Source organism: Ceratotherium simum, chromosome 25, assembly GCF_057802395.1.
Source record: "Ceratotherium simum simum isolate JZ-2026a chromosome 25, ASM5780239v1, whole genome shotgun sequence".
NCBI lineage: Eukaryota > Metazoa > Chordata > Mammalia > Perissodactyla > Rhinocerotidae > Ceratotherium > Ceratotherium simum.
Window position 1 is genome coordinate 26,862,973 of NC_141924.1, and position 19,752 is coordinate 26,882,724.

Genomic DNA, 19,752 nt, shown 5'->3' on the forward strand with positions numbered 1-19,752 from the left:
AGAGGATGGATCTCATTCTAGTTCAGTGAAAAGTGGTCACTACCCATTTTTCACCAGTAGATGGTGGCAGAAAATAAAAAACAAAGTTTTTAAAGGAAAACCATCAGAGAAAGTAAAGTGAAGCATGTGTTCTTTCAGAGCGAGGTGGTTGAGAGATTAGAGAAGTCTAGAGCAGGGGAAAAGTAAGAACTGCCTGTGGTATTATGACAGGCAGCCCAGAAACTGGGAGTAGAGGGAGCAAATTTATAAAATTATTCTTGGAAAAATACTTTATAAAAAAGAAAAATATTGGCTTCTTGTTTTTATTTTATTAAAAATTGACATTGTTTTGCTTAGTTTTCAGATGCTTCAAGTGTTGTGAACAGAGACTTGTTCAGATTATGTGTTTCTCAGCTAGACTAAATAAATGTTAACAATGGATAAGTGCCAACACATTGGTCAGTTGCGGCTTGCTCAAGACCATTCCATCCTCAACCCTCAGAAATGGCATTGTGTGGACTGCAATACAACTGAGTCGATTTGGGCTTGCCTTAGCTGTTCCCATGTTGCCTGTGGAAGATATATTGAAGAACATGCTCTCAAGCACTTTCAAGAAAGCAGTCATCCTGTTGCATTGGAGGTGAATGAGATGTATGTGTTTTGTTACTTTTGTGATGATTATGTTCTTAATGATAATGCAACTGGAGACCTGAAGTTACTACGAAGTACATTAAGTGCAATCAAAAGTCAAAATTATCACTGCACCACTCGTAGTGGAAGGGTTTTACAGTCTATGGGTACAAGTGATGATTCTTATTTCATACATGATGCCACCCAATCTTTGCTTCAAAATGAAGATCAAATGTATACTGCCCTTTGGCACAGGAGAAGGATGCTAATGGGTAAAATCTTTCGAACTTGGTTTGAACAATCACCCATTGGAAGAAAAAGGCAAGAAGAACAATTTCGGGAAAAAATAGCAGCAAAAACAGAAGTGAAGAAAAGACGGCAAGAATTAGAGTATCAAGTTAAAGCAGAATTGGAAAATATGCCTCCAAGAAAGAGTTTACGTTTGCAAGGTCTAGCCCAGTCCACCACAGTAGAAATAGTTCCTGTTCAAGTACCACTACCACCCCCAGCCTCACCAGCAAAAGATAAAGTAGTATCTACCTCAGAAGATGTAAGATTTAAAAAAGCCAGTGACTTCTCAGTTAAACGAAGGCCAATAGTGACTCCTGGTGTAACAGGGTTGAGAAATTTGGGAAATACTTGCTACATGAATTCTGTTCTTCAAGTGTTGAGTCATTTACTTATTTTTCGACAGTGTTTTTTAAAACTTGATCTGAACCGATGGCTGGCTGTGACAGCTAGTGATAAGACAAGATCATCTTATAAGCATCCACCAGTCAAAGATACAGTATATCAAATGAATGAATACCAAGAAAAAGATACAGGATCTTTTCGCTCTAGACATCCAAGTTTATCATCAGGACTAAGCGGTGGAGCATCAAAGAGTAGAAAGATGGAACTTATTCAGCCACGGGAGCCAAGTTCCCAATACATTTCTCTCTGTCATGAATTGCATATTTTGTTCCAAGTCATGTGGTCTGGAAAGTGGGCCTTGGTCTCACCATTTGCTATGCTACACTCAGTGTGGAGACTAATTCCTGCTTTTCGTGGTTATGCCCAACAAGATGCTCAGGAATTTCTTTGTGAACTTTTGGATAAAATACAACATGAACTAGAGACAACTGGTACCAGGTTACCAGCTCTCATCCCCACTTCTCAAAGGAAACTTATCAAACAAGTTCTGAATGTTGTTAATAACATTTTTCATGGACAACTTCTTAGTCAGGTATGGATTTTTTTAAATCTTATTTTCATCTTGGGGAATTCATAAAGTGAAGCCTAAAAAATGCGTATTCTTTCTATATCTAGTGTGTTAGAGCTAGTACTATTTTCAGATCAAAATAGATCGCTTTTACGAATATGTATAGAGAAGTCTGCTCACTCATTTATAATTGTTTCCTTCAGGAATCATTGGAAGTAGTTTTACCTCCATAGTATCAAACCTTTTTTTGTGAGAAGAGGGAATCAGAAAACAGAACTTCTTAGGTTAATATTAGAGTCATTCTCTGAGAGATTGAGAAGAGGAGGGTTTAATCCCATAGGAAACAGATCTGAAGATTCTGCTATACTAGGAATGGATTTGGTACACACTTGAGTAATTTCAAGGACCAAGGAGAAGCCCTGGAGGACTTCCTGTAAAACCAAGGGGGGCAAGGTCTGAAGGCTTTAACAAGTAGGTAGGAAAATTTTAAAGTAAATAAATGTAATTTCATCTAGAATAATCCAAATGGTTTTCCTTTATGTTAATTACAGCTGCAAAAGTTTCCCTTGTGAAAAGGAATCACAAAATCAGAATCTTCCTTCTAATTAACAGTTCTCTAAAACGAGTGGACTTGTTGGTAGACTATTACTAGACATAAGGCTCTCTACGTTTCCATAGCATAGAGCTTTAAAAAAAAAAAAAAAAAATATATATATATATATATATTTTTTTTTTTTTTTGCTGAAGATTTGTCCTGAGCTAATATCCGTTGCCAGTCTTCCTCTTTTTTTTAACTTGAGGAAGATTAGTCCTGAGCTAACATCTGTGCCAGTCTTGCTCTATTTCGTATGTGGATCCCCACCACAACATGGCTTGATGTGTGGTGTAGGTCTGCACCTGGGATCTGAACCTGCAAACCTGGGCCACTGAAGCGGAGCATGTGGAACTTTAACCACTCTGCCATGGGGCCAGTCCCCGAATTTTTTTTAACTTAGGCAATTGAGCTGTTAGGTCATTTCCTTACCCCTGCACACCTGCCTCTGTTCCTCAGTTCAACTTTCATAGTAATGATATCATCATTTTTATAGCATACTTTTTAGGAATGTAGTTTAACTATTTCCAATGTAATTCTTCTTAGGAAATATCTTTGAAGTTTATTTCACTTATTGTTTCAGAAATGTAAAGATTCTACATTGTGCCAATTAGCAAATAAGAGTTTGTGCTTCTTGTGTTACAGGCAATTTTATTTTTCCACCATCCTTCTCTATCATTTCTAACTTTTTTTGTGTATGTGTGAGGAAGATCAGCCCTGAGCTAACATCCAATGCCAATCCTCCTCTTTTTGCTGAGGAAGACTGGCCCTGGGCTAACATCCGTGCCCATCTTCCTCTACTTTATATGGGACACTGCCACAGCATGGCTTGACAAGCGATGCATCGGTCTGCGCCTGGGATCCGAACCTGCGAACCCCGGGCCCACCAGAAGGGGAGTGTGCAAACTTAACCGCTAGGCCACCAGGCCAGCCCCTATCATTTCTAACTTTTTATGCAAAAGTTTAAAATACACTATTATAAATAAAAGTAATATATAGTTGTAGAAAACCTACATGATACAATAAATCTATGCATAAGAACAGAAAAATCATCCCCTAATCCCATAACACCCCCCACACACAACAAACTAATATTTTGGTATATCTCCTTCCAATTTTTTTTCTTCTGCACATTTATACATATTTTTCCCCCTAATTGTGTGGTCATGTTGAATTACCTGCTTTTTTTTTTTTTTTTTTTTTGGTGAGGAAGATCGGCCCTGAGCTAACATCTACCAATCCTCCTCTTTTTGCTGAGGAAGACTGGCTCTGGGCTAACATCCATGCCCATCTTCTCTACTTTATATGGGACGCCGCCACAGCATGTCCCGACAAGCGGCGCGTCGGTGCGCGCCTGGGATCCGAACCGGCCAACCCCAGGCCGCCACAGCGGAGAGCGCACACTTAACCGCTTGTGCCACCTGGCCGGCCCCTGAATTACCTGCTTTTTAAAATATTTTCCTTTAACAATGTAAAGATTTTTCATAGTCATTAAAATATTTGATCATTCTTTTCACACTGTTTTAATGTCTATCATATGTATATACCATAATATTTAACCATTCTCCTATTGTCAACTTTTAAAGTACTTCCAGTTTTTCCATTATTATAATGTTATGATCAATTAATACATTTTTTGTAGTGATTTCCTTAATATAGAGTCCTAGAAGTAGAATTACTTTGTCAAAGGGTAGGACTTTTAATACTTGGTTACAAATTTCTTTACGGAAAGTTACCATTTTATATTTCAAATGGTGTGCGAGTGGCTATGTGCTTGTTTTTTCCTTTATGGATGAATTTTGAAATTAATAAAAATTGTTAGACCAGCTTTTTGCTTTCTTCCTTTTAAACATGTAATAAACTCTTAAGAAACTGGTCATCTCAGGAGATTAGGATGGTTGGTTGCTGGAATGGCTTTTTTTTTAATTCAAGAAACTGTTCTCAAAAGGTAAAACCCTGGCCCTAGGGAGTTCCCAGACTAAATACCGGGAGTATTCTTTTTTGCTTTGTGGCTATTTGTTAAATCTAAAATCTACTTTAGAACTGGCTTCCTTTTTTTGTGTGTGTGTGAGGAAGATCAGCCCTGAGCTAACATCTGTCGCCAATCCTCCTCTTTTTTACTGAGGAAGACTGGCCCTGGGCTAACATCCGTGCCCATCTTCCTCCATTTTATATGGGACGCCGCCACAGCATTGCTTGACAGGCAGTGTATTGGTGCACGCCCGGGATCCGAACCCCAGGCTGCTGCAGCGGAGTGCGCACACTTAAGTGCTGCACCACCAGGCTTCTTTATTTTGTTGCCTGTGTACGAATGTAGCTCATGTGAAAGAGCTTAGTAATATATCATATCATGTGTGGATTATTGTATCTATCAAGTCTGGCTTCGATTATGTGCAGTGTCGGCATTAAATCCTGCTGAATTTTTCACTGAAGTTATTATTCTTTCCCTTTACAGTTACTATATTTCCTATGTAAGTTGTTAGAACTGTCCCATATTCTTTGTGGTATATATATATATATTTTTTTTTTTTGGTGAGGGAGATTAGCCCTGAGCTGACATCTGTTGCCAATCCTCCTCTTTTTGCTGAGGAAGACTGGCCCTGGGCTAACATCCGTGCCCATCCTCCTCTACCTTATATGTGGGACGCCTGCCACAGCATGGCTTGATGAGTGGCGTGCAGGTCCACGCCTGGGATCCCAACCTGCAAACCTCAGCCCGCCGAAGCAGAGCACGCAAACTTAACCATTACACCACTGGGCCGGCTGCTGTGGTTCCTATATTTTGACGAGAATTTTAATGTAGTGATGTTAGCTTTAGGTGGGAGTATAACATCATTATTTATATGTATTGTCTTTTGCAATTATCAGTTGGTAGGGCTTTAAAATCTGTATATATTAATATACTATATATAAAAATGTACTAAGAGTATTTTATTTGTATTATGGTTAAGAGTTTATAGGGATTAGGGGAGAGAAAATCAGTGAAAGATGGGCAAGGGAAAATGGCAAAGAACCTCAAGTCTAAGCACATTAAATTAAATGCATATACATATATATCACATATATGTGTGTGTCTGTACACACACACATAATGTATATCTAGTTAAATGAGTCCACAGTCTGATTTTGTTTGTTTGTTTTGCTGAGGAAGATTCACCCTGAGCTAACATCTGCTGCCAATCTTCCTCTTTTTGTATGTGAGCCACTACCACAGCACAGCCACTGACAGACAAGTGGTGTAGGTCTGCGCCCAGGAACCGAACCCGGGCCGCCAAAGAGGAGCACGCTGAACTTAACCACTAGTTCACCGGGGCTGGCCCCACAGTTTGGTTTTTTACCTAAATTCAGATTTGACTAATGCCCTTGGAGCTTTTTGAATGCCTAGTAGTTAAAGCCCACCAATGCGTAATTAATGATGATAGTCTTTTGGAAGGAAAAATTATAATAATAAAAAAAAAAACCCTGAAAATAATATAAAGCAGATTATTCAGAATTCTGATGGTGTGTTTTCAGAAGAAAAGCTTATTTATGGGCAGTGACCTCTAGTGAAAGGAGTAAATGTTTTTATAAGAGGATTGTAATCTGAGAAACTAAAATTTTTATTTGCAGGTTACATGTCTTGCATGTGACAACAAATCAAATACCATAGAACCTTTCTGGGACTTGTCACTGGAATTTCCAGCAAGATACCAGTGCAGTGGAAAAGATACTGCTTCCCAGCCATGTCTGGTTACTGAAATGTTGGCCAAATTCACAGAAACTGAATCTTTAGAAGGAAAAATCTACATGTGTGATCATTGTAACTGTAAGTAGAGACTGTAGATTCTCTTTGCTTTTCTAAGATTAGCAAAGAGAAACACAAATGAGAGGAAACTAGAAGAAATTCCTTAAGTAGCAGTTATGGAAATAAACTGTTAATTCATCTAAAGAAATTGCGCTAGATATTTCTGCTTTATAAGTGGCATTTGTGAACTGTGTATTTGTTTTGCTTTATTGATGACATTAAAAATTTTTTTGATCCTGTAGTCAATTGTGGAGAGAGGATTCATAAAATAAGAAATTTAAATTTAATACGTTAGACAGAATAAAGTAGCAAAAGGGAATAGTAAAAGGCAAGCCTGTTATTTAGTACTGAATGAAATGTTTGCTTTATGAATCTTTTTGCTACGTATCAAAACATTGATAGATAGATAACGTGTGTGTGTATACATACCTGTATAATAGGAAATAATATATAGCTGGACTGCTGCTGTGGAGATTGGCTTCATAAAAACAAAGATTTATTCAGAAACTGACTGTCTTCTATATTCGTCATTGTTCTAGTTGCTATGGATAGAGGTAAGACACTTTTAAGGTGCTCACATACCTAATGGAGGAAACAGACAATTAAGATCTACTATGATAAGCTTTCTAATAGAGGTGAGCACAGGAACCCAACAGCCATTTCAATTAAAGAGACGCATCATCCTCCAGGAAAATGGTATATAAAACCACGTCAGATCTGTGTGTCTTTATCTGGTATCTCTATCTCCTCTATCAATGTGTACATGGCATTTTAGTGTTTATACTATATATTTTCAGGTATTCTCTCTAATTTCCAGGTCTGAAAAAATGATTTTAGGGCTTTAGATACCAAACTTCTAAAGTAATATATAAGAAACATTGGATGTTCCAGCATTGAAAAAATGTCATCAATTGATGGTTTTCTAGAATGACTTATACTAACATTGTTTTCTGAGTGCTGTCTAATATGAACTCTGTTACAAGGAGTTATACAAAGGCAAATATAAGTCAAGGAGTTTACATCCCTTGTCTAGCTACACTTGGACCATATATTCTGAGACAATCCAAAGGAAGGTCAGGACATTCAGTAGCAGCCAGGTAACCTGGATCTCACTCACAGGCACAGACCTGGAGGAAAGGCTTCTGGAGGCAAGTGGAGATGGCTTAAAGGACAGCCTCATGGTGGACTGATTCCACCTCCTACATGAGAAGCAGCTGCTACTATGGCTGAAGTCGGAGTTGGTGTACAAGTTGAAGGACAGCTCCTGGACATCAAGAGCAAACTTTGCTAGCCAATGGCTCAGCCAGAAGCTGCAGGACACAGTCCATAGGTGGACCTCAAGGGGAACAGAGGGGATAACAAAAAGAATCCGAAGTTCCACTTGTTGAAGAACTGGTGCTAAATTAGCAAAAGCAAGACACTGAGGGAGGCCTCAGATACAGAGCTAGTAAAGGCCTGCTTTCTCAGGCCTTGGCCAGGGCTGGGGTGGATCCCCAGGAAGGGGGTTGTTCTGGGCAATAAGGATCCGTGCCCCTGGGGATCCCGATGACCCCCAATGAATAAACTGACCATGAAACTTGTTTTAATTAAGAGTTTGAGGGGGCCGGCCCCGTGGCTTAGCGGTTAAGTGTGTGCGCTCCACTGCTGGCGGCCCGGGTTCAGATCCCGGGCGCGCACTGAGGACCACTTCTCCCGCCATGCTGAGGCCGCGTCCCACATACAGCAACTAGAAGGATGTGCAACTGTGACGTGCAACTATCTACTGGGGCTTTGGGGGAAAATAAATAAATAAATAAAATTAAAAAAAAGAGTTTGTGAAGAGTATATTAAAGTATGTTTAGGGAGAGTTTTAACTTTTCCTATTAATTGGCATAGCCAAATCCACTTTTAAATATTATAGCACTATATCATTCTGTTGCTTTATTTGCAGGATTATATTAAATCACGTACCTATTCGTTTACGTCTGTCTACCTTAACTAGCTCATAAGTTTTTTTTTTTATTGTGTAATTTTAAGTTTCTTGAGGGCAAGGCCATGTTGTTATCTCTAGCACAGCACAATGCCTCTAACACAGTAGATGTTTAATTGATAACATATGTCTGAATTAGTTTAATCAGCTTTTCCTTCTATCCTTAAATTTGATTCTCATTCTTTGATATCACAGCAAAGCGTAGAAGGTTTTCCTCAAAAGCAGTTGTACTCACAGAAGCCCAAAAGCAGCTTATGATTTGCCACCTACCTCAGGTTCTCAGACTACATCTCAAACGATTCAGGTTAGTAGTCGTATCGTAGTATTACCAGTTGCCTACCAGCTATACACTTCTAACTTGATCATTCCTTCTGTTTAAAGTGCTTCAAAACTTAATACACATGATGAATTAAATTTTAGTACTATCTACTTGGCTAGTAGATGACTTACATCTACTTTTTTTTTTTTTTAATTCTGTCATCTCTAGCCTTGACCAGTAGACAGGATATTCAATAACTGACCTTCTGATTAGCTTCCCTTGTAGAATGTGTTGCTGATCAGCAGACCCCTCACATTTTGGTCCGCTAGGTAATATTATTCTCCTTGTAAGTTTCTGCTTATAGTGTTTAATATTCAGCCTATTTTAGGTGTAAAATTTTTAAATTTAATCTATAAATTAAGAGTATTTGGACCAATTGTTTCATCCTTGGAAAATACTGAACAAAAGTATAACAGCTCAATTCAAAGCAGTTAAAAAAAAAACTAGTCTTCAGAAATATATTTAGTCAGGTGAATTAGTTGGCAAATCTATTGGTTAATCAAAGCATATGGTTTCATACCTTGCAATAACCATGTTAACCTTAGAGCTTATCGTTCTCTTAAGGAGTGAGAGGTTACTTTATATGCTATGATTTTAAAACTATTGAGACCATGTTTCTCATACATATTAGTTGTTGCTGGTTTAGTTTTTGTTTTTAGTAATTAAAGGAATTCATGTTTATAAAAAATTCAAACAATACAGAAGCTAAAGTAAAGTACCTCTTTCCTCTTAGCCCTATTTCCCAGAGATAATCACTGTTAACCTTAGTCAGTGATTTTCAGTTATTTATTGAAGCTGTTAAAGGTACAGTTAGCAAATAATCATGTGAGTGCTTTTTAATGCAAGATGTTGTTCTATATTCTTTGGGAATATAAGGTAGGATCCTTTTCTCAAGATTAGTCAGGCATGTACAGAAGTAATGGTGAAGTAGAAATACTAAGTATCACAAACTATATACACACTGATTTATCAGAGACTTCAAGGAGGGAGTTAGCTGATGTCTGCACATTCCAAAGGCCTCTCTAATGGCCTAGGGGGTTTTATATCATTCAAGTCTCAGTTCATGTCATTTCCTTAGAGAGGACTTCCCTGACCATCCTATTTAAAATTAAAAGTAGCACCCCCCCAACTCTCAGTATCGCATTACCCTATTTTTGCTTAATGACAAAAAACGTTATCTGTCATTAGTAGTTTACTTATTTCTCTCTCCCTGCCAGTGGAACAGAAGCTCAATAATGTCAGGGATATTGTCTTTTTCATTCCTGTATCCCAAGGCCCAGAACCAAGCTCCACACATAGTAGATGCCCAAAAATATTTATTAAGTGAATGAATGGGGTATACAGAAGGAGAAGCACTTTAGCCCAAGGGAGCAACATGAACAAAGGTATGCAGGAAGGAACAGGGAAGGGTGTACAACAAAAAGTTTAGTAAAAAGTCAGGTGAGACCTGCCATTGTATATAAAATCAAGAGGAATGAAAACAGAAAGATTAGTTACGAGGTTAATATAGTATTCCAGGGTCAGGTAAGCCTGGAGAGGTGAGAACATGTATGAGATTCTGTAAAGATAGAATTGAAAGAACTTAAATTTTTGTTACTTAATTGGCTACTATAAACTGTTTAAGAACCTCCTGTTCTTCAAAATTCCTACTTTAATCTGGCATTTGAAGCTCTCCTTAATTTAAACCTATTTGACTCTATTCCTTTCCATCTTCTGCCCAAAATATTTTTGACTGTTCATGCCTTATTTATTTCTGATTCAGAGACTTTGTTTATACTGCCTTTACCACCACATTTATCTTTCTCCCTTTTCTTCATCTATTCAAAGAGTACTATTGTGTTTGCCAGTATATAAAATATATAGGGTATATAAAAGATAAAAGGGAGAATGGGAAGGGACACATAGGAGCCTCTGAAGAAGCATAAGAAATGGAACATTTAGAAGCTCCCTGTGTGTGCTTCCCAGTCCTATTCCATTCCCCTCTCCTCAGAAGTAAACCACTGTCAAGTTTGGATATAGTGTTATAGTTTATGCATTTATGGAGAAGAATGGGGATATGACTTCTAGTCCAGCAGATAATATAATTTGTAAGTCTCACCTTTAGTTACATGCCATTTTACATTGTACTAATAAACATTTTTTTTTTTTTGAGGAAGATCGGCCCTGAGCTAACATCTGCCAATCCTCCTCTATTTGCTGAGGAAGACAGGCCCTGGGCTAACATCCATGCCCATCTTCCTCTCCTTTATATGAGACACCACCACAGCATGGCTTGACAAGCGGTGTGTCGGTGCGTGCCCGGGATCTGAACCGGCGAACCCCGGGCCACCGCAGCGGAGCGCGCGCACCCAACCGCTTGCACCACCGGGCTGGCCCTAAACATTTTTACATTTATTTTTTTCCTTCATAAAACCTGTGTATATTCCTTTCTCCCTTCTCTACCTGGTGTTGTTTTTCTTAACCTCATGGTTTAGTACTTTAATACTATCATATTTTCATCCATGTCTGTCTGTTGTCTCCGTTCCACACCACCCCAAATTGGAGTATAATCTCTTGAAAGAACTACCATATATTACATTATTTTTCCCCCATAGCACCAGCTTATACTATGTGTATGATAAAAACATTGCTTGCCATGCTTAGATCCAGTACTGGGAAGCATGACCAACAGATTGAGAAAATGGCAGTACAGGGGCATTATTTGAGTTTGGTCACTAAGTTGTGCTGACTTACACACAGGGAAGGGTCACAGTTCCTATTTTTTCTTAGTCTGAAGAGCTCTGAGGAATTAGAGGTAGCCTATTTTGTTCTGCTTTTTCTCCACATCTGGCCAAGAAAAGTCCAGATATGTCTCCCAAGAACAAATTCTAGCTTCTGGGACACCCTCCTTATGCTATGACAAGACAATAAAGAATTGAAAACCCTTGAATTGATTTTAGGAGGGGGAAAATGTCATATGCCATAATTTCCTTTTCTGAAAGTTAATTTTCTTCCTATATTATCATCTAACTATAGAAGGCAAATATTTACTTTAAAATCTGACTGGACCTGTTTGGTAAATAAACCTAAATTCCTCCATTTGTAGCCAACTTCAGCACTGAAAGGCTTTTATATTTACATTATGTTTTATAGATGATACTTTGTATTCTATACCCTCTGAGGCCTTCTATTATTCTGACTTTCTGAACTGGTTATTTTCCCTTGATTTTGTTGATAATTTTACCCTGGTTTGTTCACAGGTGGTCAGGACGTAACCACCGAGAGAAGATTGGTGTTCATGTTGGCTTTGAAGAAATCTTAAACATGGAGCCCTATTGCTGCAGGGAGTCCCTGAAATCCCTCAGACCAGAATGTTTTGTCTATGACCTGTCTGCTGTAGTAATGCACCATGGGAAAGGATTTGGCTCAGGACACTATACTGCCTACTGCTATAATTCTGAAGGAGGTATAGACGGGAAAAAGTATTTTATCTTGGATTAGACTTGGAGTTCAGGCTTGAGCGGTGTGGCCACTAAATCATCTTAATAAGCAAAGCCACTTGTCCTCTTGTTTTCTTTTAAGAAGAATGGTTCTGCAGTATTGTTGATTCTGAGGGTTTGTGCAGAAAATGGGATATTTTATTTTCTGTGGGATTGCAGTAGTTTTGACTTTTAAGAGCTGTAGGGATAGGATAGGATAATGAGGATGGTCTTGTTACTTAAAAGTCAGAAAGAGTGCTATCTTTTCTTAAAGGCACATTTCCAAGAGCAGGTTCTCTGTTTACTGGTTTAATTCAGTTAATTTTGTTAAAGAACAGAGCATCTAATGAACTGTAGGATCACAGATACTTGGAACAAACTTTGAGTTCAGATTTTAACATATAAAACTCACTTTCACTTACTGCCTCCATGGGCCCTATTCTAGCATAGTCTTCATAGATAGCAAAAGTCATTGGATTTAGGTTCACTTTTTATTTCCCCTTTCCCTACCTACTGTTGAATAGACTGAGTCTCCTGCCTCACACTATCGCCCCCACCCCCCTAAACAAATAGAAAAGAGGTGTGGACAAAAAGCCCAGATAATCCAGAGAGGCAATTAATTTAACACTAAACTACCAAGAGTTGGTTGTACACTATTTGCTTTATAGTATGATTAGTAGCAAAAGCATTAACTGGTAAGATTATACCAGGAATTAAAGATAGTGTTATGTCAACTTATCAGTAACATTCTATAACTTCAAATTACTTCTAGGATAAAGGTAGATAATTCCAGAGTAACATATTGCCCAAGCTAGTACTTCTCATTAAAAGAAATGAATTGGCTAGATGATTATTTTCCCTTCAAAAAAAGCTTAACTCTCACTGAAACTAATGCTTTTAAGTTATAATTCATGCTCGAAATTTCTCAAGTTCCTTTATAAACATTAAGGTATGTTTCTGTGCTTCACTCTAGGGTTTTGGGTACACTGCAATGATTCCAAGCTAAGCGTGTGCACCATGGATGAAGTATGCAAGGCCCAAGCTTACATCTTGTTTTATACCCAGCGAGTTGCTGAGAATGGACATTCTAAACTCTTGCCTCCAGAACTCCTGTCTGGTAGCCAACATCCCAATGAAGAAGCTGATACCTCTTCTAATGAAATCCTTAGCTGATCCAAAGACAGTGGGGCTTTGTTCTTATGATCTGTATATATACTTTTTTTAAAGGGCTGATTTATAATTTTGAGCTTGTTTTTATTTTTTACTTATGAATCAGTGTACACTGTGTTTATACATTTTGTATCTAACTACAACAAAACTCTTTTTACAAAGTTAGCAGAAATAAGTGCATATCAATGACAGCCGGTAACTAAACTTTTTTCAAGTACTTAGGAGTTTTAAAACTTTTAGTGTTTACTTCAGACTGGTGTTACCTCTTTTATATTTTAATGTCTTAATTGGCTCAGATCATGAATTTGTGCAATCTACTGAAGAAGTTCAGGTGGCATCATTTTATACAATTCTTATCTTTTGTAGCTATTTTCTATACAAATTCTTATTAGATAGAAAATTAGACATTTTCTTCACTAGCAGTCTTACCAAAAAAATATTTGTATATTGAAATCACCTTTGCCCCTTGAAGGGAGTTAAAACTACTATTCAAAGTGAAATATCAAGGTATCACCTAAATATTAATCAGTCATACTCATTGATATTCCTGAGGCTTTGTGTTACAGGGTCAGAATAGACATTACTTCAGTTAATGGAACTTCATTTTTTCAAAAATTTATAGTTTTAATAATTGTTCTTTATTTGGCATAGTCAAACTGTATGCAAATGAAAATGACAGCTTTATAAATTGTTTAAATGACTTCAGAAATATGAACATGAAAACAACACTGGATGGGACTTATAATGATGATTTGTCTGGCAGCAAACAGGTTTGTCTAGAGTCTAATAAAGTAGTCATATCAAAAATTTGAATTTAGCAAATAGTGTATTATGATTATGCAAGTACAGTTTAACTTGGATATGAGTTCGTTTTATGTTTAACATTAGAGCTCTTAAAGCTTTGTACCATATCATATCTTGAAATTTTTAGTAAAGGAAAAAAAATAAGTCTTGAAGAAAATTGCATAGAGCAGAGAAGAAAATTTCAAAATTGGCAACTGGGCAACATGTTCAGCATCTTATTTTTCTAAATAACTAAAACCTGGATTACTTACTCTTGCTAGGATTATGTGAATACTAAGAACCTCTTAGTCAAACACTGGGCCCTTTTTTTTTAATTAAAAATTATCTAAACTTGCATTTTATTAAAAATATAGTATGAAATACTCTTTGCTCTTCCCTAATAATCTTACTAGATATCTTTAAAATGCCACTGCTGCTAACTTAATTTTATTCAGAAAGAGGAGAATCCACTAACCTCTGCAGATCAGCTATGTAAGATCTTAGCTCAGTGTTAACCACTGGAAGACCATTTATCCCTTTTTTTCTTAAGTATGCTTGCAGGTTGAAATTTTATTGAATGGTAATATCCTGTAGAATGCTCTTGTCTGCTAGTGATCATCTATAAGTGTAAGCTTGAAAAGGTCCTCTATTAGCAAATTCTCCTTAAATTTCAGTGAACAAGTCATCTGAGGCAGCTGATTGTGAAGTGCAATGAGAATTTATCACTGAACAGACAAATCATTTATGCCAAAAATACAGCTTGAGTATTAAATGGCTAAGGTTTAAAACTGTTCATTTATTAAACACCTATGCAAGTTCTTACCTCAACTGTTAACGTAATTATACCTCATTAAAGATTTATGTGGTCAAGATACCCGAGTCTAGCTTTTTTTAATTTCAAGGATTACTTTATACTTAGGTTAACTGCTATACATTTTAGCACCTAATTTTAGTGGGATTATTTTAAAAATAACTCTGGAAGCTATGTTGTTTGTAATGGTATACTTGTTGCAATACTTAATTCAATGTAAAAATTCGTGAGAAAGAAATAAAGTAACTTAGACCTTTACTATTATGGGGGCGTTAGGAAGATTGGCCTCAGCTAACATCCATTGCCAATCCTCCTCTTTTTGCTGAGGAAGATTAGCCCTGAGCTAACATCTGTGCCCAGCTTCCTCTATTTTGTATGTGGGATGCTGCCACAGCGTGGCTTGGTGAGCAGTGTGCAGGTCCACACCTAGGATCCCAACCTGCAAACCCCAGGCCGCTGGAGTGGAGCACTCAAACTTAACCACTATGCCACCAGGCTGGCCCCAGACCTTTACTTTTTAATCCTTTACAACTAAAATCTGCTGTGTGTGTGTGAGGTCAAGGGGTATATGAGAATTCTGTACTTTATGCTCAATTTTGCTATGAACCTAAAACCAATCTAAAATAAGTCTATTAAAATAACAAAACTAAAACCTAGACAATGAACAGAAACTTAGATTTCTTACTGTACATCTCAACATGGACTTCTACATTCTAAGTTGATCTAACAAAAAAACAACATGTTTTGGTTGTAAAATAATTTACTAAAGGCACTATTGTTAAACAAAAAAACTAATAATTTGTTACCAATAAGGTACATCATTGTATACATGACAAAATGATTTCAAGAGATACATGGCTAATAGGTAAACAATACAATTTTTTTCTTAAGTAACAGCTTTCCTATTTACAAGATCATATCCTTTCCAGCCATTCCAGGGGCATGCAGTGATGCCATTGCTCCCAACAGTTACCTGGGAAGGCAGCTTGGAGCTAACTGGTTTGAGATCACTACTGCTAAAGAGGTCTTACAGAGCTCCAAAATTCTTCACTCATAGGGTCAATTCTAAAATTCTTGGGCTTAGAAATCCAGATACTTATTTTATACCTCCCACCAAAGCACATCAAAAAAGTATGGACTCAAAATCCCAAAAGAGCTAGCTGGAGGGCCCAAGCCCTATAACATGTCTGGGCATGAACTGGTGAGCTCTGCCACTAGCACATCATCATATAAAATGGAGAAATTATTCAAAGGTAGCTATTGAACATTAGCACCATAATAAACATGGCTCATATAGCTAAAAACTAGATTGTTTATCCCACAAGATAACATTCATTTATAGCTCGAATGCTGAAAGAACAGCTTTTTAATGTATAATAAATGATCTAAGTATAGAAGTCAGGTTTATCTTCCTATGAGGAAAACGTTCAACAAAATACAAACTAAACAGCATCCCAGAAGCAATAAATCTTATTGTGCTAAAACATACACAAATTAAGGCTTTACCTTGGTACATAACAATTTTGAAATTATGTTGGAACATCCCCAACAAATCATTAACACAGAATTCGAGTAATTTGTTCTGGTAGTGGGGCTCAGTTCAAAATATGCATCTTACATTCAACTTATGCACTTAGCTGCTATAATGAGCGTCACTGTAACCTCACTTCCTGAAATAACACCCATAATGTTATGAATCCAAGCCAATCGAGGGGTAGGGTGTTAAAGAATATTGGTTCACTAATGAAAAAGCCTAATAATTCAATTTAACTTTTCTAACTAAAACAAGATCCAAATATGAGAAGTTTTCCTGTTTTTGTGGTTTTAAATGCCCTTTTGGTTTACTGAGTAAGCTGAATACATTTCTCGATAAAAACTACCACTGGACAAAGATATTACACGTTAAGATTTTACTAAATCAAGGTTTCAATGTTCCTATAAGTCATGTTTCAATTAGTAGATCTTTCCAATGTCAGGGAAAAAATGAAAGACAAGGACTACCTATGGTCCTAAAAAGAAAATAAAGGCAAAATATTCCTAAAGCTGTGTATTAATTTATGAAAATTCTCCTCCCACTTTATGCACATACAGATCTTGTTTTAGCCACTATGTCGAAGAAAAGTTTCAATGTAGAAGTCTATAATCCAGATAAAAGGCTTTACATTTCCCTACGTTAAGTTTGGCTATTTCCTGTGTAGAATTATAACCACAGACATTGAAATGTAGCTCTCAGATCTGAAAATGTCTTTATTTTTTAGAAAATGTATTCCAGGAAGGTTAAAAAGCAATACCAGAGGGTATAGGTGCAGAACTGGATGTAGTCATTCAAAGCATTCAATTAAGAATATGGCAATATAAATATATGAAAAGCATCTTGTGGGTGTTCAAAACAAAATGTATAAGTCACTTCTAACTAAATTGAGCTCTAAAGCATTTCCTAGACAGGGGAAAACAGTTAACATTTCAAAGTCCTGAAAGCTTTTTCCTTGGTTAATTACATTAGATGGTATGCCTTTGATCAAATTCCTTCCTTTTTAAACTTAAGTATTACATAGGTCCACTGTTAAACAGACAACATGTTGCAAATTAATTCTGGTATAATGTATTTCAACAAAGCTTAGAAAATAAAAGATGTTGTGGTGGCTTTGGACTAAGTTTAATAGTCATCTCCTCTGCTGACAACTTCTTTACACGTTGGACGCAACAGTATGGTATGTTCAAACTGTGCTGTATATGATCCTTTAATGTCACATAATGGTGGATATGGATCTACAATGCCCAAGTCACACAGATTCTTCAAAGCCATCAAGTATTTACTTTCTCCCAAGCGATCCAGCCATCTGCGGCAGAAGGCAAGGGTGCCAAAGTTTTCATTGATGACATTTAACAAGTGTTTTGTTCTTGGAAGCCTAAGAGGAGAAAATCCAAGATTAATAGTTGACTAAAAAGTTACCAGCTCATTTCCCCCATTAAGGAAAACTCAAACCATAGCTGTGGCTTGACTTAGTAATTAAAGTTCAAAAGACATTTTTTGTTGCCTCTTTCAACACCTTCAAAAGCCAGAACGTACAAGAGCCGATACCTAATTATAGATGGCAGCTGAAGAGGAGACCAGCTGAAGGCTACCTTACGATGTTTGTGTGTCTGTGCATGTGTGTGTTAAATTCCCAGTACAGACTCATCAACAGTATTATTGTGGGAATTTCCTTTCTTGTGCATCAAGCTGAAAGACCTGCACATAAAGTAGGTGTAAATCCATCCTTCAACCATCTTCTCCAAAGGAAGTAAGTAAATAAATAAATAAAATTTACCAATAGGAAAATAAGAACAAAAGCCTGGAAATGCCAGCAAAATAATAATCTCTGAAATTATTACAATTATTGGAAACTGGATCTGAAGAGAATACTTGCCTATATAATTTTCATCTCAATTAAAATTTTTAACAGGCCAATTTCTTTGCTGTATTATAGAAATCCACGGAACTTACTGTTAGGCTATAGAACGGTACATCTATGAATGTACCACTGTAGATGTTGGCCACATTTTTTGAAAATGCTGTTAACTGGAAAGAAAAAACTCATAATAGTTTTTATATAGTCATATAAAAACAATAGACTCTCACCTTATTGGCACATGTCCAACATCAAAATTTTTCATGTAATGTGAACATTCCATATCATCATGAACAACACCTTTTCCTGTGCTACCAAAGGTTTCAATGGCATACACTTCTCCTTCCTAAAAAATATGTAAGGGTCAAGGAGAGAAGAAAAATTCAGAACTAGTCAAAATTACCATCTCTCAACTTCAGGCTGAGGTATTCTCTACTTCATGTAAGAAACAACATGAAATATCTTCTGGCAGTCTTTATCCACCTTTCCCAGCTTTATCTCCTTAGCGCTTTTTGGTCTTTCTGTGTCCTCCTATTAGAACGTAGGCTTTACATGGGCAGGGAATTTTGTCTTGTTCACTACTACATCCTCAATGCCTACTAAAGAGATGGCACCTAAGAGATGCTCAATAAATATTCACTCAGTGTTGAATAAACAATCCTTTGACATACCCACCTTCCACAGCTGATTGAGCCCTGGTCTGAACCAGACACAATTTGCACACTCACGTGACCCAATTCCTGTCGGGGTGAGTATGGATGCCAAGTTAATTTTGCTGAACACACTCAACTGTCACTAGCTTTAGTCTGGGAAAAAAAATTCACAAAGAACCGTGTTAATGGAATACATACCTCCATTCTTGTTGCCTCTCCTCCTTTCACAATGGGCACTGTTTTCCCAGCATGTATTCTATATGGCCCAATTGAATGTCCATTTAGATTACGGATTGGTTTCACTGGCATAACAAATAGGAAAAAAATAGTTATTCAGGGTCTCTAGAAGCACAAAAAGATCTCCTGGCCTTTTGGCACAAAGTTTAAGCATTTATTTAAAAACAAGATATGGCTCTACTAAATAACCTCACATTAAGATAGTTAAATACACAGCAGAAACCTAGTGGAATATGAAAAGTTATTTACTGCAATGTTATTGATTAAAAACGAGAAGGGAGTAAGGGGAGATGGTGGAAAAAGAATAAGCTATGTGATGAGGACACAATGGGGGTCATCCAAGGAGGTATTGTTAATCAATAAAAACATCCATGTACATAATGATTACAAATATGAAAAATATATTTTTATGGTTATAGACCACAAAGTAATGTAAAAATGAGGATTCTATATCAAAATGATAGGACTGTGAAACCTTAAATTTTATTATTACATCAACATTTCAAATATTAAAAAAGAAAATCTAGGGGCCGGCCCAGCGGCGTAGCAGTTAAGTTTGCATGCTCCACTTCGGCAGCCCGGGGTTCGCAGGTTCAGATCCCAGGGGCAGACTAACGCACCGCTTATCAAGCCAGGCTGTGGCAGTGTCCCATATAAAGTAGAGGAAGATGGGCACAGATGTTAGCCCAGAGCCAATCTTCCTCAGCAAAAAGAAGAGGATTAGCAACAGATGTTAGCTCAGGGCTAATCTTCCTCACCAAAAAAAAAAAAAGA

At 37.1% G+C, this 19,752-nt stretch overlaps 2 protein-coding genes across 8 annotated transcripts in view; one reads left to right on the plus strand and one right to left on the minus strand.

Annotated features, from left to right (window-relative positions):
• The window catches only part of USP44 (ubiquitin specific peptidase 44), a 29,786-nt gene extending 15,027 nt beyond the window's left edge, over positions 1-14,759 (plus strand). For all 5 annotated transcript variants that reach the window (XM_004417969.3, XM_087449080.1, XM_087449079.1 and 2 more), the window contains exons 2-6: positions 337-1,834; positions 6,012-6,207; positions 8,351-8,459; positions 11,714-11,919; positions 12,906-14,759. In XM_004417969.3, coding sequence (XP_004418026.1) covers positions 407-1,834; positions 6,012-6,207; positions 8,351-8,459; positions 11,714-11,919; positions 12,906-13,105 — 2,139 coding nt within the window. In that variant the 5' untranslated portion in view covers positions 337-406 and the 3' untranslated portion in view covers positions 13,106-14,759. The remainder of the gene's footprint in view (positions 1-336; positions 1,835-6,011; positions 6,208-8,350; positions 8,460-11,713; positions 11,920-12,905) is intronic.
• Positions 14,760-16,925: 2,166 nt separating this feature from the next.
• Positions 16,926-19,752, minus strand: part of METAP2 (methionyl aminopeptidase 2) — a 29,059-nt gene continuing 26,232 nt past the window's right edge. For 2 of the 3 annotated variants that reach the window (XM_014780008.2, XM_004417967.3), the window contains exons 9-11: positions 18,940-19,043; positions 18,319-18,434; positions 16,926-17,605 (exon numbers count right to left, since the gene is read on the minus strand). In XM_014780008.2, the coding sequence (XP_014635494.1) occupies positions 17,353-17,605; positions 18,319-18,434; positions 18,940-19,043 (473 nt within the window). In that variant the 3' untranslated portion in view covers positions 16,926-17,352. Of the gene's footprint in view, positions 17,606-18,318; positions 18,435-18,763; positions 18,829-18,939; positions 19,044-19,752 lie in introns of all 3 variants that reach the window. The other variant, XM_087449082.1, reaches the window with a different exon arrangement.